The sequence below is a fragment of the Pestalotiopsis fici genome (genome assembly GCF_000516985.1).
Source record: "Pestalotiopsis fici W106-1 unplaced genomic scaffold PFICI_Scf_7, whole genome shotgun sequence".
Taxonomy (NCBI): Eukaryota; Fungi; Ascomycota; class Sordariomycetes; order Amphisphaeriales; family Sporocadaceae; genus Pestalotiopsis; species Pestalotiopsis fici.
Window position 1 is genome coordinate 1,460,069 of NW_006917097.1, and position 15,533 is coordinate 1,475,601.

General features: G+C 50.6%; 8 protein-coding genes across 8 annotated transcripts; 5 read left to right on the top strand and 3 right to left on the bottom strand.

The window, feature by feature from the left end:
- PFICI_10101 (3,4-dihydroxy-2-butanone 4-phosphate synthase) lies at positions 1 to 804 on the bottom strand (the record flags this gene model as incomplete). The annotated part of the gene is made up of 2 exons (XM_007838682.1): positions 1 to 635; positions 741 to 804. 2 exons carry the CDS (start codon positions 802 to 804, stop codon positions 1 to 3), a joined length of 699 nt encoding a protein of 232 aa, XP_007836873.1.
- Positions 805 to 1,714: 910 nt separating this feature from the next.
- On the top strand, positions 1,715 to 2,659 carry PFICI_10102 (uncharacterized protein; the record flags this gene model as incomplete). Its single annotated transcript, XM_007838683.1, has 1 exon — positions 1,715 to 2,659. One exon carries the CDS (start codon positions 1,715 to 1,717, stop codon positions 2,657 to 2,659), a length of 945 nt encoding a protein of 314 aa, XP_007836874.1.
- Positions 2,660 to 3,800: 1,141 nt separating this feature from the next.
- On the top strand, positions 3,801 to 5,645 carry PFICI_10103 (uncharacterized protein; the record flags this gene model as incomplete). Its single annotated transcript, XM_007838684.1, has 3 exons — positions 3,801 to 3,944; positions 4,002 to 4,275; positions 4,417 to 5,645. The coding sequence occupies 3 exons, from the start codon at positions 3,801 to 3,803 to the stop codon at positions 5,643 to 5,645; spliced, it is 1,647 nt and encodes a 548-aa protein (XP_007836875.1).
- Positions 5,646 to 5,879: 234 nt separating this feature from the next.
- PFICI_10104 (uncharacterized protein) lies at positions 5,880 to 6,817 on the bottom strand (the record flags this gene model as incomplete). The annotated part of the gene is made up of 2 exons (XM_007838685.1): positions 5,880 to 6,388; positions 6,448 to 6,817. 2 exons carry the CDS (start codon positions 6,815 to 6,817, stop codon positions 5,880 to 5,882), a joined length of 879 nt encoding a protein of 292 aa, XP_007836876.1.
- A 424-nt stretch (positions 6,818 to 7,241) lies between these two features.
- Positions 7,242 to 8,885, top strand: PFICI_10105 (uncharacterized protein; the record flags this gene model as incomplete). Its single annotated transcript, XM_007838686.1, has 1 exon — positions 7,242 to 8,885. The coding sequence occupies one exon, from the start codon at positions 7,242 to 7,244 to the stop codon at positions 8,883 to 8,885; it is 1,644 nt and encodes a 547-aa protein (XP_007836877.1).
- A 1,154-nt stretch (positions 8,886 to 10,039) lies between these two features.
- PFICI_10106 (uncharacterized protein) lies at positions 10,040 to 11,923 on the top strand (the record flags this gene model as incomplete). Its single annotated transcript, XM_007838687.1, has 1 exon — positions 10,040 to 11,923. One exon carries the CDS (start codon positions 10,040 to 10,042, stop codon positions 11,921 to 11,923), a length of 1,884 nt encoding a protein of 627 aa, XP_007836878.1.
- A 168-nt stretch (positions 11,924 to 12,091) lies between these two features.
- Positions 12,092 to 12,755, bottom strand: PFICI_10107 (uncharacterized protein; the record flags this gene model as incomplete). Its single annotated transcript, XM_007838688.1, has 2 exons — positions 12,092 to 12,283; positions 12,363 to 12,755. 2 exons carry the CDS (start codon positions 12,753 to 12,755, stop codon positions 12,092 to 12,094), a joined length of 585 nt encoding a protein of 194 aa, XP_007836879.1.
- A 611-nt stretch (positions 12,756 to 13,366) lies between these two features.
- Positions 13,367 to 15,010, top strand: PFICI_10108 (NADH-ubiquinone oxidoreductase subunit A; the record flags this gene model as incomplete). The annotated part of the gene is made up of 3 exons (XM_007838689.1): positions 13,367 to 13,726; positions 13,793 to 14,780; positions 14,841 to 15,010. 3 exons carry the CDS (start codon positions 13,367 to 13,369, stop codon positions 15,008 to 15,010), a joined length of 1,518 nt encoding a protein of 505 aa, XP_007836880.1.
- Between the last annotated feature and the right edge of the window lie 523 nt (positions 15,011 to 15,533).

The following is a 15,533-nucleotide window of genomic DNA, read 5'->3' on the forward strand; positions in this document are numbered from 1 at the left end:
TCAAGACGATCCATTCAGTCCCAGCTTGCCCTCGGTCTTTTCAAGATGGGCGACCAGGTCCTCAATCGTGCAGACCTTCAGACCCCATTTCCGCGCGAACCGGACACAGCCCTCTGTCCTCATCATGCCGGGCTCGCTGCGCACGGCTTGACCCTCAATTTCTTGTCCATCCTCGACCAGCTCGCTAATGACTGCGGCCTCGGGAAGTCCCGCCAGCCGGCAAAAGTCAACACCAGCCTCGGTATGTCCGGGTCTCTCTCTGACGCCGCCCTGCTTGGAACGCAGTGGGAAGACGTGGCCGGGTCGTCTAAAGTGCTCCGGCTTCACGTCGGGCCTTGCCAGCGTCCGGCAGGTTAGAGCGCGATCGTAGGCGCTAATACCAGTGGTGATGCTTGGGTCTGCGCTGTCAATGCTCAATGTGTAGGCGGTGCCTTTGGGGTCTTGCGAGTGTTGCACCATCTGCGGCAGCTCGAGCGACTCGGTCAAGGAAGCGGGGATGGGAGCGCAAATGAGGCCGGACGAGTACCGCACCATGAAGGCCATCTGCTCGGTTGTGATGTTCTGGGCGGCAATGATCAGATCGCCTTCGTTTTCGCGTGACGGGTCGTCGAGGACGACTACGAATTCGCCATTGCCTGTTGTGCGCAATAGTCATGTCAGCTTGGGAGATGGTCTTGTGGACAGTATAGGAGGCGCTCGTAGGAAGAAAGCCCACGCGGCTCGAGAGGGGCGGAACGTACGGAAAGCAGCAATTGCGTCTGGTATCGAGTCAAATTGACTCTTGGGAACTTCTCCGGAAGGCATGGCGACAAATAATGAGGGTATAGTGACAATACAGTCTTCAATTCGTAGAGTGCGAGACGATTATAAAGGGTCCCAATTGCTCGGCCGTCACCGAGACTTTAGCGATGCTCGCCCGATAATGACGATAAGCCGCGGGGCAGTTTCGTTATCCGTTGACCGAGGCGAGATCTGTGGAATTAATCTGTAGGAGACTCGGAAGGAACTCGGTCTTTGTTCCAGTGAAGTCGGGTATGATTGGACTGCAGTCGCACAATCTCGGTCTGTACGTGAGAGGAATGATATGGAAATCTGAGAAGAAGTAGAAATATTGTTCAAGTGCTTGCTGACTCTTACACATGCGCCTCGTTACTCGAACCTTTTCATTGCCCGTGTCAGCTTAGCCTGCAGCCGAAGTTCGGCGGGATGATGCGCGGTGTTTAAGGCACGTGGAAGACCCCCGAGATCCCTGCAGCACACTGGCAGAATTGGCCAATGCGCTGAGTCCGGCCTGAAAATGAGCCATGAACTCGGAGCCAGGCCCTGGGCCGCTGACACAGCTGCTGATCTCGGCTGACAAACCTCCATTTCTATTCGTCATTGACGACAAATCGGTTTCTTTGATTTGCATTCACTTTGAGGAATCGAAGGCTCCAGCAGATTGTTCCCTTTCAGCTCTTTCTCGGTCGGCGACGGCTACTGCCGGCGCCTCAATTGCGTTTGTTGCGTACCGAATTTCTAGGTTGGGCCAATTTCCCCCATGCCAATCAACCTACGGTACCTCGCATATTCAGATCACACCCAATTACATCCGTGCCGAATCCACTAAAAAAAAGTAAGACGACGACGACTATACGATAAGATACGACACGACACGATACGCGCTGCACTTGCACTTGCACTTCGATCGCGCTCACCACCAACTCCAACTCCAATGCCTCCACGATCCAGTGCAGCATCGCAGCTGCTACGGCGGCTCCGGGCTGCCGATGCCGCCATCAAGACTTGTCCTCGGGCCGCCGAACACACGCATACTCGGACATTTCGGCGGATAATGCCCCCAAGCTCTGCCGGCACCAGGCTCTTCTCTTCCAACTCCAGCTCCAACAATGATGCGTCGTCGGACCCCACATTCACCACCGTTTCCCAAGACGAGGTCTCACATTTCAATGCCCTTGCCTCGTCGTGGTGGGATCCCCAAGGGCCCTCCAGGATTCTACACCTGATGAATCCATTGCGTCATGACTTCATCCGCTCGTGTCGCTCCTCGGTGTTTGACCAGCCTCCACCCGCCACCACTGGCCTCACATACCTCGACATTGGCTGCGGCGGCGGCATCTTTGCAGAGTCGGCAGCCCGGCTGTCGACCACCAAGAGCGTCACTGCCATTGACCCCTCGCCCGAGGTGCTCTCGATAGCCAAGGGACATGCGCGCCGGGATCCTGGCCTGAAGGGAAAGCTGAACTATGTGAACACGCCAATCGAAGCGCTGCCCGTCCCCGAAGACAAGTACGACGTCGTCTCTGTTTTCGAGGTGCTCGAGCACGTTTCAAATCCGGCCGCCTTCCTGGACAAGGTCACGCCCTTTGTCAAGCCGGGAGGCTGGCTCGTCATGAGCACCATTGCGCGCACCTGGATGAGCTGGTTCACGACAAACTTCATGGCCGAGGACGTCCTGAGGATCGTGCCCAAGGGCACACATGACTGGCAGAAATATGTCAACGAGGACGAGTTACGCGGCCACTTTATGGGCACCAGAGAGGGATGGGGCGAGCCGAGATGTATGGGTGTTATATACGTCCCTGGACTGGGATGGAAACAAGTACAAGGCAGCGAAAAGGTGGGAAACTACTTCTTTGCCGTCCAAAGACTGCCTTAGACTCCCTTGAACAAAAGGTAATGCCCTGACGTTCTGTACTAATACTGTGGCATTGTGTATCATCTGTATTATATGTGATATCCACTATGAACCAAGCCTTCAGCTCGGCATAAAAGTTAATTGATCACTGGGCGGTATAGTCCCCTTGATTGGGCGATTGCTAGCCCCAGCCACCTTTACAGCACCTGCATCTGATTATTCAGTAATACTACCGGGCAACTCATAGGCATTTGGTTACGCTTGCTTTTGCGATCTCGAATTCCTGAAAACAGCCAGGAAGTACTCGTATTAGTAGCTTCGAAACAACACTTGTGTGAAGTAGGCGAATATATTGCAAAACGAATCGACTCAGGTGCTACGAAATGATCTATGTTGGCAGGCAGGCTATGTGGGACGAGTTTCGACAATAATATACACCTTTATGGGTATCCACATATCGCCCCTTCAGCAGGCATAAATGTCACTCTAATTTATAGTGTTCCCTTTCCTAAACATGAAAACTTCTGGGGTTGAATACAGTGATAGACATGTGAATTTGATAGATTATAAGTTTGATCTCCTTTTGGCTGTGTTTCTGGATCATACCGCAATTTGCTTATCTTCTCTCAGAGAGTCGGTATATCCCGATGGACTGTGGATCCGGGCTCTGCATATTTCTGATCGGCATATGCTGGCCTGGCAGTCTTATCATTTCCCCCAAAGCAATTGTCCAGGGTCCCGGATTCTAGATGCAGATCCGACGACTGGACTAGTCTGCATCTGCTGCATTTTGTAAGGTTGCTGCATTCGTGTGGCCAAAGACGTGATAGGTGGCGGGGTAGACGTTTGATTTGACCGCTCGAACATCCTGGACGTATAAGTTGAGTAGAGAGTCGCGCTCCTAGTTGCGATTCCTTTTTCCGTGGAAAATGTCGCAAATCTCTCAATTCGAGGTATAGATTTCTGCTTCTCGCCAATGAATTCGTAAAAAAGCGAGAAACGAAACGGATAGGTATTTGCTCGGCACGCATCTCTTTGCGGCACACCAAACAGCGCCACTGCTTTGCCAAGACTATACGAACCGCTGAATAGTATCTTGGCTCTCAAGCCAAGAAAGCTTGTCGACTAGTCTTGACATTCAGTGCTGCTCGCATACCTTGCCATGGCTCCGGTAGTAGTCTATGAGAAGGGGCCCTCGGTTCCCACCGAGCAGACGTTTGGTGACGAGGGTAATGAGATCACGACAACCGCCAATGGCAATGTTTTGGATAATGGTCTGCAACGAGGTTTGAAGAATCGCCATCTCGTACGTGAACACTTCGAATGAGAGTATAATCATGGTATAACTAACTATTTTAACCAGCAAATGATATCTCTCGGCGGTGTGGTTGGAGCATCAATTTGGTTCGGCACAGGTTCCGCAATTGCGTACTCGGGTCCTCTCGGAGCACTGATTTGTTTCTCCATCATTGGTCTCGACGTCTTCTTTGTCATGCAATCTCTTGGAGAAATGTCAACATTGTTTCCCATCCAAGGAGCTTTTGTGGAGTTGGCGGGCAGATTTGTCGACCCGGCCCTGGCATTTAGTCTGGGCTGGAACTATTGGTACCTCTGGGTGACCAACATTGCTGGTGATTGTAAGTATTACTTTTCTGCCTGACATTGCCCAAAGATTCCTTGTGTCAACACTGCCCTTCGAACAATATTCCTACGCAAATAATGAGAATACAAAACAACTCTGCCACGGGGGAGAACTTCTAAGACTAATTAGTTGGCAGACAACAATATCTCGCTTGTACTCAAACAATGGACTGATACGCCGCCCAGCTGGGGTTGGATCCTAATCTTTTGGGCCTTTTTCCAGGGCACAAGTCTACTCGGTGTAGTGGTCTGGGGAGAGATGGAATTCTACCTGGCGGCGTGGAAGCTGACTTGCGTGCTTGTGGTCGGCTTCCTGGTCTCTATACTCATCAACACGGGTGCGATTGGCGGCGAATACATTGGCTTCAAATATTGGAGAGACCCCGGACCCATTGCCAACGGCATAAATGGCTTTGGGCAGACTTTTGTGCTGGCCGCTGTTTATTACTGCGGAACCGAGATGCTGGCGTTTACGGCAGCCGAGAGCAGAAACCCCCAGCGAGATCTGCCTCGCGCTATTCGCCAGACCTTTCTCCGCATTCTGATCGTCTTTATCGGTCTTGTCTTCTTTGCTGGCATCATTGTCCCGTCGACCAGCTCGGATCTCCTCAACGCGAGCAGCAAATCTGCCAAGAGCCCCTGGACCATTGCTCTGGTGAATGCGGGCTGGAGCGGCGCGGGCAACCTGCTCAACGTCATCATGATTACGGCGCAGTTCTCGAGCGTCAACAGCGGCATATACATTGCGTCACGGACGCTGGTGGCGCTGGCGCGCAACGGTAGGGCGCCGCGCTTCTTTGCCGCGACCCTGGCCAACGGTACGCCGCTTCGCGCCATTGTCTTTTCCAATGCCCTGGGTCTGCTCAGTATCCTCAACGTCGCTACGGGGCCGGGCCAGGTATTTACCTACCTGGTCGATATCTCGGGTGCTGCTACCTTCATTGCCTGGGCGTTTGTTGGCATTACCCATCTTCGTATGCGTGCGGCCTGGGTCAAGCAGGGCCACAGTCTGGATGAGATGCCCTTTAGGGCCTTTTGGTACCCGTGGGGAACTTGGTTCGTTGTCATCATCAACTTATTCCTGGTCTTTATCTCAGGGTACTCTGTCTTTGTCGGCGGATTTGCCGCGGTTGACTTTGTGTTTTCGTATCTGGTTCTGGCAATCTTTACAGTGCTCTACGTTGTCTGGAAGGTAATCAAGCGCACCAAGATTGTAGGCTTGATGGAGATGGATCTTGTGACTGGTAGGAGAGAGGGCCTTGGCCAGCGAAGCGGTGTAGCAGCCGCTGAAGGAGAAGAGATCTTGGAGGAGAAGACGAAGATTCGGCCATGGTATGTGAAGTTGAAAAGATTCATTTTTAGTTAGATCTTATTTTTCTGGTCTAGCACTATGCTCAGTGGCCAAATGGGCCCAATTGATGATTGCGCCATGATGATAACAGTGTCACGGTTGGCTTCTCATCAATCCGAGTAACAGCTTCCTTGCTTCATCTCAATCTGATCCGAGCTGCATAAAAACCATGAGAACAGCGGCATACCTATTAGAACATTGTTAGCTTGTTATAATCTCAAATATGATTAATCAGAAAATTGGGTTGCTTTACGCTGCTGTTGCTCCAAGAGCCTCGAATGGCTTGGCCACCATGGCAAAGGACATCACAAGCAGAAACACCACTATAAAGACCGTGATTACCATGAGCCTCAAGCGCATTGATTCGAGGGAATCCAGAACCCATATTGGCGCGACCAGCATTGTCAAGCCAACAAATACAATGAAGGCGGATGCAAAACCATCTATACGTTGGTCTGAATAGTATGAAACATCCTGACTTTCGTCATGTGGGATTGATTTCTCATCTTTGCTTCTCCAGACACCTAAAGTACGAAGACGGCGAGATTTGTCAATCATCTTTCGTAACGGTGTCTTGTTTTTATGTGTGACACATATGAGGTCATTTTTGTGGTTCAAATATTTCTGCTCATCAGCGTCGATTGCCCCGTAGTCCTCCTTGCCTTTACGGTTGAAATGCCATTTTTCAATATTCTTGATGTCGCTTGTAGATGCTGCAGGGTACTCGCGAAGCCTGGATTGCTGCAACACGATTTTATCTTGGTTTCATTAGATGTTACTCGTTGAGGATGACCAGAGATTCAAGAATATGACAGACTGTATCGGTATATCTCATCGCTGATATCATTCAATAGAAGCCTCCGCTCCTCCAAGTCGTCGCGTATCGTCCCGTTATTAACATCTGGTGCGTCCCTCTGTCTGTGTTGCTCGTCGATTTCAGCGAGCCTCTGCTCAAGCTCCGATATCTTGTCTTGCTTTACAAGGGCGATCCGGGTATTCAAAGCATTGAACCGTCGCAGAATGAATAGATCATCATCTGACGAAAGAAAGTCCACGTAACCTTTATAGCCAACGTACTTCCACGGTTTTGACTCAAATTCTCTGTCTGCCGACTGAGGGACTTGCTCATGTTCATTCAACTCAACATCACGTGCCGTTTCCGATGATCTTGTCGCGATGGACTCCATGGTTGATCTTGTCGAATAAAATTCCTATGAAAAAGCTCTATGGAATCATTGCCGACCAAGCACTGAAAGACTGTAAAGTCTTCATGGGCCATGGGTTGAGATATGCACGAACATGGCCAAATCTGCCTTGCCACATTGGCCCCGCACCTGAACGCCCAGTGCATGCCTTCGCTTTGTCGAATCATAGTCATTCCCAAATTGAACATGCATGCTGATTGGCAGAGCCCGCCTCACTGCATTGTCAGGACGTAATGGCTTGCAAAGGCAGATTTCAAAGTGATTTCGCACAAAACCCTCAGTGCTTCTTCTTGACCGTTTAAGGATTTTTCTCGTCCGAACCAACAGCCCGCCTCCTCTAAGCAAAGGTCTAAAGTCTGATTGTGACTGATATTATACTAAATCGCTCCCAAAATTCTGATACACAATGGATCATCAAAGTAATCCTACCGCTACTCGACAAGTAGGCGCTACCAAGCGACATTGCGGCCCAACAGAGCTTAAGGCAAGCAGAAAACCCCCAGCCGACACGTCGAGCGATGGGGAGAATGTACCACTATCAGAGCCGCCGATTCGCCAAGTGCCCGTCAATGTCACCCGAAGGACAGGACCAGCAGTCACAGTACTACCACCACCGAGCAATAGGCAGCAGAACAGCGGCAGACCCGAACGTCGAGTCACACGCAGAGATCAGAAGCGTCGAGTTGATGGTGGAGAGGATAGCGACAACGACTCAGACCGAGACGAATCAAAGCGGACTCATGAAGCAGACAGCGGTTCTGGCATTCCTAAGAAGAGCTCGCACGAAGAACAGGACGACGCTGAATCATTGATCGCGGCGACCCTCGCGAGAGAGCGCCTCGAAAGAGAGGAGCTTGAGAGAATGAATCACGCACATGCCCTTCGGAACCAAAAACACGCAATCCGGATACGAGATGAAGCCTTTTCTGACATAATCGAGCATCGCCAGTATTGCAGACAAGAAGCTGCCGAAATCAAGTCACGGCTCATTCAGTTTCGCGAACAGTACTATGACTGTCCACAACTTCGCAGAGCTGTGTATCGTCAGCAAGAACTTCTTGATGTCTGCCTTCAACAAGGCCTTGAAAGCGCACGCCTATCGCGTAGCAGAAAGTTGTCAAACATATCGGCTCTCCCGCACAGACTTTTTCTAGAAGCTCTTGTTGTCGATGTTCTTGAAGAAAATATTGCAGAACAATATGACCAATTCGAATCTATCAGAGATCTTCCTCATGATGTGCTTTCGAGTGCGCTTACCAGTCTTTGGCAAGAGCGGGTCGTTCCCATCATCTACTGCGAGCTTGCCGATGCAACAGATCAGTTTATAACGGTTGGCGACAACAACATCTTGAATCCAACCTGCCAGGAAAATGTCAGAAAGAGCATTGCGGCGGTCGTTCAATCTACGAGGCGGAAACTTATCAAATACTGTCGTTTCGGCTCCATCGAAACTATGATTGATGTCATCGTCAATCGCTTCTGGGACAAGGTTATTTCCAGAATGTGGGAAGCCGCCATGTCAACGTCCAGAGATAAATGGCTCGATGAGGGTTTGGGAATGATCACATTTTGTGGGAAAAAGAAGATTGGCGGGAGTCTGACAAAACCCTACATTGCATGGCTTACCCCAGGGATTGATGCCCAGTTGTTCGATGATCTCTTGAACAGATGGCACGAGCGCGAACTTTCTGAGTGGCAAACTCCAGAGCCAGATTTGCGACAAGAGTTCTGCGTGAACTTGACGGAACCACAAACCGTATCACTCGTAACCGCGAAAGGCAGTTCTATCAGAAAACTCGAGCAGCTTACCGAGACAGACCTTGATAGCTTTGGGTGGATCAGAAGTCGAAACGGGCACAAATTATGGCGTTGTGAGCCTACTACTGACGGATGTGACATTTTAAAGGTGAACGTCGATGGTGAGGTCTTAGGGATGTTCTGCATGCCGCGCCATAGCGACAAATGGGTTGTAGTTGAGGATAGAGAGAAGACTCTCTCCAAAAGGCCCCTTGAAGAGGAGGAAGAATATGCATTGGGACTCATAGATTAGCACCATTTTGAGAGGGGGTGACTGAGGCAACATTATCCCCTATAGTAACTCTTTATTGTTCGATGCACAAAGTGAAAATCAACATATGGTAACTTATGGATCAATGAGTGATATATTAAATTTGAAGATATTGTTTGGTTCTCTGGACAGATATGTCAAAAAGTTGTTCCATGGTGCTGTATGCTTTTATAAGCAAACTTCTGGCATGGCAGGTGCGTATACTGTGCAATATACTGAAATGCCACATCATAGATGATTATACATTTAATTTGAAAAGCCTTTGAAATAAAGCTGCTTGCGACAATTGGAATGGCAGCTCATTTGCTTGGTACATAGAGTAAAAGAAATATCATGGTGGGAAGTATCTTGTCTGTTGTAATCCGGGTAGCTGGAAAAGACGAGTCATGGAAAAAGAAGGGGGTGCAAGCTCAATGAGAATTTGTATTGAAAGATTATTAGCCCTAGAGATGATCAGTGAGGTCTGAAACGTGTTTGTTGTTATTTATTTATGGATCTCTTGTATCTTGATGTACGTTGATAAAACATGACATTTAAGCCTGCAGTGTCACTTGCCTAAGAAAAAGACTCCGGCCAAAGTTCATACCGTGTTGTAAATGATATTTGAGCAAATCTTTGGATCACCGTAAATTACGAACTTTACAGCGAATAGATTGTGTCACCCACTAAATATAAAGCATGTATGATATCTCAGCGAGCTCGACCAGAGTCACGGCGAAGTGACTGGATGCAAGGATTTATGGATACAAGGCGCCAGAAGCCTGGAGCGGGCCCCATGTCAGTAGGTACTCCGAAAAAAATTGTCAGTGTTATTGAAATAGAGACGGCGGGCCGCTTGAGGGTGGCGCCGGCGACTTTAAACAAGCGCCCAGACCAAATTTATCGAAATGAGCATCATAAAGGATCCATCAACCCAATCGACGGTCGGCCAGATTCAGCTTCGCTTTAGGCTGACCCCTGCAATCCGGCGCTTCTGCCTTGCCTTGTTTCTTGTTGGATCGGTCGGACATTTGCGGCACAGTCATTCCTGATAAATGCAGAATGAGCCAAACATGCCTGCCCGGCCTTTATCTTTCAGCTCGTTCCCTCTTGTTTGGGTCAGCGCAAACACTTGACAAAGTGCTCGACTTTCTATGATGGCGCCCCGTGTAGCTTTGGGCGCGAACGCGCTCGCGGCTACCATCCTCGGCCTGACCATCGGGTACGGCATCAAGTTCGGCCAGACGGTGCATGTTGACGGAAGCGCCGGGGCCATTGCGCAGACGCGGTGCTTATTCATTGGGGAATGCAAAACCGTCGACGTCGACCACTGCTTCTGGAGTTCTCAAGTAATGATCCTGGCGCTGGCGCTGGGCGGCATTCTCGTGGGGGATTTTACGCTCTGGGCCTTTTCGCTACACTCCAAATACATGGATGAGTACGCCCCAGAGTGTCTTAAAAAGGGACTCTTTGCCCGGATCTTTGGGCCCAAACCGCAGCGACAACGGGTCGAGGAGGAAGCAGGTGATACAAATCCAAACTCTGGCATGCGCAGCCACGAATCTTCTAGCCTATTCACGACCGTCCTGGGCGCCTTATGCTGCGTGTCGGCACTCGCCCTCTTTGCGCCGCACAAGACGAATTTCACCAAGGGTGGCGCGATAACATCGTACTCTACCGAAGACTATCTTTCTTTGAAGTCTGTCGTCTCCTCTGAAGGAGTTAGAAAGGGCCTCAATGATCTACTGGTGGATAGTGCGTCCGTCACCAAAGACGCTGCTGTAGCCTGGCTGGGCTCAATCAGCAGGGAGAAATACGTCCGTGAACGACACCAAGGCCAAACTGAAGTTCGTCGCACTTATCGGATAGGCGACACGACGTACCAGGGTATCAGAACCAATGGAATTGGCGTAAACATGGCCAGCTTCCAAGAGTATTTCCTTACTGGGCTCGACAAGGATCGCATCTTGCGAGACCACGGGTATAACACTTCCTGGATCAACGCACCAGACTATCGATTTGGCAGTCTGGAGGCGATGGTCTATGGCACTGAAATGACGGTCGTCTGCGAAGATGTGACCAATAAATTTGACGTTCAAGCGGGCCTGGGAACTGTGAAGCATACAACTTCCAAGCCTGGGTCGAAGCCCAACGCGACGCCCCTTGCGGTAGCATACGATGTTTCCAATTCGCAACTTGGCATATACTGGCACATCTTCCACGAGCTGGGTCAAGACTTCAAGGTCACGCCATATCGCAAGGTTTTCAGCCCAGAACAATATATCGTCATCACGGACTCGTCCAAAAAGCTCTTTCAAGATGTTAGTGTACTAGAATGTTCTTACAAGGGCGACGACTTTGTGACGAAAATCAACATGCGACCTGACGGTATCGAAATCCGCGGGCGGGATACGAACCGCAACAAATTGAAAACTTCTCACCTCAACCTGGTGAATCAAGCAATCTCACCCGTGCTAGAGGATGCAACTGGACCTTTGCAGCATGCTCTCAAGGAAGCACGGGTAGCATGGGCTGGAAGGCGCGGGCGAACACAATACGACAATTTCGTGATGCTGTCAATGGTCCAAGACGTTCTTACAGATTTGGCGTCGGGATATTGGAGTCTGATGCGCCAGCAGATTGAGACGTCTATGGGCCTCCCATCTGCCTTGCTTGACAGCAAGCGCCAAAAACAATACGAGAAACTTGGATTATACAATGGGCACCTTCACGGATCCTACACCCGACTTGGCGGTTCCCTCTGGGGATTGATCCTGCCGTCACTGCTTCTGGTCCTCCCGCTGTTCTCCCTGTGGCGCATGCTGCTGGCGCTTTTCATTGACAAGATTATTGACTTTCGTGCCCGACGAGAGAGCGGCTCTACTTATTGGCAACCCCTCTTGCAAAGCGATGAGGAGGTTGTCGACTACTATGACGTTCCGCCTCCTATGCCGCCGCCCAAGGACGACGAGGAAGAACCGCCGCCGCCATATGCAAGTGAGAATGGCGAAATGTCTGCTCAAGAAGGCGTGGGGCTCTAAGCATTGAAGGAGCGGATAGATATAGCATGTAGATATTAGCAAGGATCGGTGGAAGAACACCGAAATGCAATAGATTTATTTTGTCCTACCAAGACAAGAAAGTGTATTATTTACAGACGTGATTGGGTATCTAAAATGCTGCATGTAACAAAATATTCACAATGGTCCTTATTCCTTGAATTTGGCCGGGTTACTGGGTATTAGACGTCTCAGAATCTCGATTTGGCGGGTTTGTGCTCTGAATTTGAGCTCTGCAATATCGCGTCTGTCCATTCGTCTCGAGCCGTTGGAGTAAACCACCGTATTGTCTGGTACCGTCTCTCCAGGCTGTATGATGCTCTTGGCTGTGATTGTGCAGTGCTGAGGGATAAATCTTAGCAAATAAACTTTTTTTTCCCCCTTGCTTGCAGCCAGACTTGCATCATCTTGCCAAACGTACCTTGCCAATCTTTGCCCCTCTGCCTATTCTGGCACCAATACCCACGACAGTGCCCTCACCGATGGTTGTTTCTCCAGACTCGATGATTGCGGACACTTCGATCGTCACATAGTCGTCCATGAGCACGCCGAAAGAAGCAGAAGGTTGATTGGGTTCGGCGACACCAATCTGAGTTCGCTCGTGTATAATACATCGCCGACCGACCGTCACCCTGCCCTTTGTAGAATCGAAGCGCGCACGGGGGTGAATGACAGATTCGGAGCTGACGTTGATGGTATGGTTTCCAGCCAGGATAGCGGTATCGGAGATGGTGATAGAGGACGAAAAGTTCACAGGAGCCTTTGGCCCCGCTTGGCCTCTGGGGAGAACAGATTGGCGTTTGCTCGAAGCCATCTTTGCTTTGCTTTGCTTTGGCAGTGTCTAACCCTGATTCTTTCGAGTTCAGTTCAGTTGTTATTGGTGGTCATAAAACGGCTCCAAGTCGCGCGAAATGCGGGCCCCTCTCGGTCGTGCTCGACTAGCAATGAGACGGTAGGAATTATGCTGCACAGGCTGCAATCATCTCCTTGGATTGGCGATTGGATACAACTACTGGTGGTTGATCAATTGTGCGAGGGGCATCGTAGTGGTGTTTGCTGGTTCGCGTCGACGCCCTCGATGCCCCTGACGCCAGCACCAACCAACACCTTCACCAAATTGTGGTTTGGAATCTGGATAGCGAATATGAAATTCCTCATTGGCAGCGAGCCACACTTCGACAGATGCATGACTTCATTGTAAGAATGGTCAAAGCTCCCGGTCGCCACGGCTAAAACCCGAGGAGGACACCCGCGCCCCACCTCCAGCTCGTCTGGCCAATCAAGGGCTAGATTATTCCACCCGTCCTAAACTCAGCATCTTGAACGACTTCCAATCTTCCGCCTTCGATTAAAGCACTCGATTGCCCATTGCCATCCACCTCTCCACTCTAGAGGCTCAATCGAGCGCCAAACCAAACTTCCACGATGTTGTCCAGGACTACAGCACCGTCGGCAGTCTCTGCCAAGGCATTGTCGCGTGTCGCCCTGCCCTCTTGCAGCCGCCTCTCGACTCCCACAACATCCGCTCCCACACAGACCCGAACGTTCGCGACCGTCCAGGACGGCACCCCCAAGCGCACCTATGGCGGCCTCAGGGATCAGGACCGCATCTTCCAGAACCTCTACGGCCGATACCCCCCCGATCTGAAGCACGCCAAGAAGATGGGAGACTGGCACAAGACCAAGGAGATTCTGCTCAAGGGCCACGACTGGATCATTAGCGAGGTCAAGGCATCGGGATTGAGAGGTCGTGGAGGAGCTGGTTTTCCTTCCGGTCTCAAATGGGTATGCACTCTAGTCTCGCAAAGATACTTGTAATTGTCACAGGCCTCACACTGACTTGTCACGCAGTCTTTCATGAACTTCAAGGACTGGGACAAGGACACGAAGCCGCGATACCTGGTCGTCAACGCCGATGAGGGTGAGCCTGGAACTTGCAAGGACCGAGAGATCATGCGAAAGGACCCCCACAAGCTCCTCGAGGGCTGTTTGGTTGCTGGTCGTGCCATGAACGCCACTGCTGCCTATATTTACATTCGTGGCGAGTTTATTCACGAGGCAGCCGTCCTCCAGCACGCCATCAACGAGGCTTATGCCGACGGTCTCATTGGCAAGAACGCCTGCAACTCCGGATACGACTTTGATATCTACCTCCACCGTGGAGCTGGTGCCTACGTTTGTGGTGAGGAGACTTCTCTTATCGAGTCCCTCGAGGGCAAGCCCGGCAAGCCCCGCCTCAAGCCCCCATTCCCTGCCGCCGTCGGTGTCTTTGGTTGCCCGTCTACTGTTGCCAACGTCGAGACTATTGCCGTTGCCCCTACCATTTGCAGAAGAGGAGGTGACTGGTTCGCTGGCTTCGGCCGTGAGCGCAACCAGGGTACCAAGCTCTTCTGTATCTCTGGACACGTCAACAACCCCGCTACCGTTGAGGAGGAGATGAGCATTCCTCTGCGCGAGCTCATCGAGAAGCACTGTGGTGGTGTCCGTGGTGGCTGGGACAACCTGCTCGCCATCATTCCCGGTGGTTCTTCCACTCCCATTCTGCCCAAGAGCATCTGCGACGATCAATTGATGGACTTTGATGCCCTCAAGGACAGCCAGTCTGGTCTCGGAACTGCTGCCGTCATTGTCATGGACAAGAGCGCCGATGTTGTCCGTGCCATCTCCCGGTTAAGTCACTTTTACAGACACGAGTCTTGCGGTCAATGTACCCCTTGCCGTGAGGGTAGCAAGTGGACTGAGCAGATTATGCAGAGATTTGAGAAGGGACAGGGTCGTGAGCGGGAGATTGACATGCTTCAGGAGCTTACCAAACAAGTCGAGGGTCACACAATTTGCGGTAAGTCTTTCAACATTTCGTTTTGATATTTGAGTTCATTGATACTAATTAAATCTATAGCTCTTGGCGAGGCTTTCGCATGGCCCATTCAGGGTCTCATCCGACACTTCAGACCCGAACTGGAGGCACGGATGCAGAAGTTTGCAGCTGAGAACGGTGGCTCAGCACTGGCTGGTGGATGGAAGGCCGACACCAGGGCGCAGGGTAAATTGGTTGCCCCTGGACAATAGAGCGTTTCTGAGATTGGCGTAACGGTGGTGAAAGGTGCTAAGATTGTACAATCTGGTAAACTACCTGTCACTTTGTACATAACTACGAAAGAATTCCCTTTTTTCTCTGTTCAATGCGTGTAATGCTGTTTATAGATGCGCCAGGCTTTTCAGGGTCTAATATCATGGACAAAAGTGCACTCTTGAAATCGTTTTCGTTTCAGTAGCCTCAAACTGTACTGGGGCAACAAACCAAAATTTCACTCACAAATGTTGACTAAGAATGAGTTTCAGTTTCCCAAGCATAATGCATCATAGAACCCAGACTACTTGATCAATGGCCTATGTTGTTGGCTAGGGGGCAAATATACGTGGAGTGGGCCCTAGTTTCGTTGCCTCAGATCGCTGGTAGCATCCACGTCGTCATCGACTTTTCTAGATCGCAACCCAAGCAACCTTACCCAACTTTGCCCTTTTCGCGTCCCTGGAAGCAATAAACGGAACCAATTCAATACGGATCCGCAGGGCACTAGAAAATTTCCTA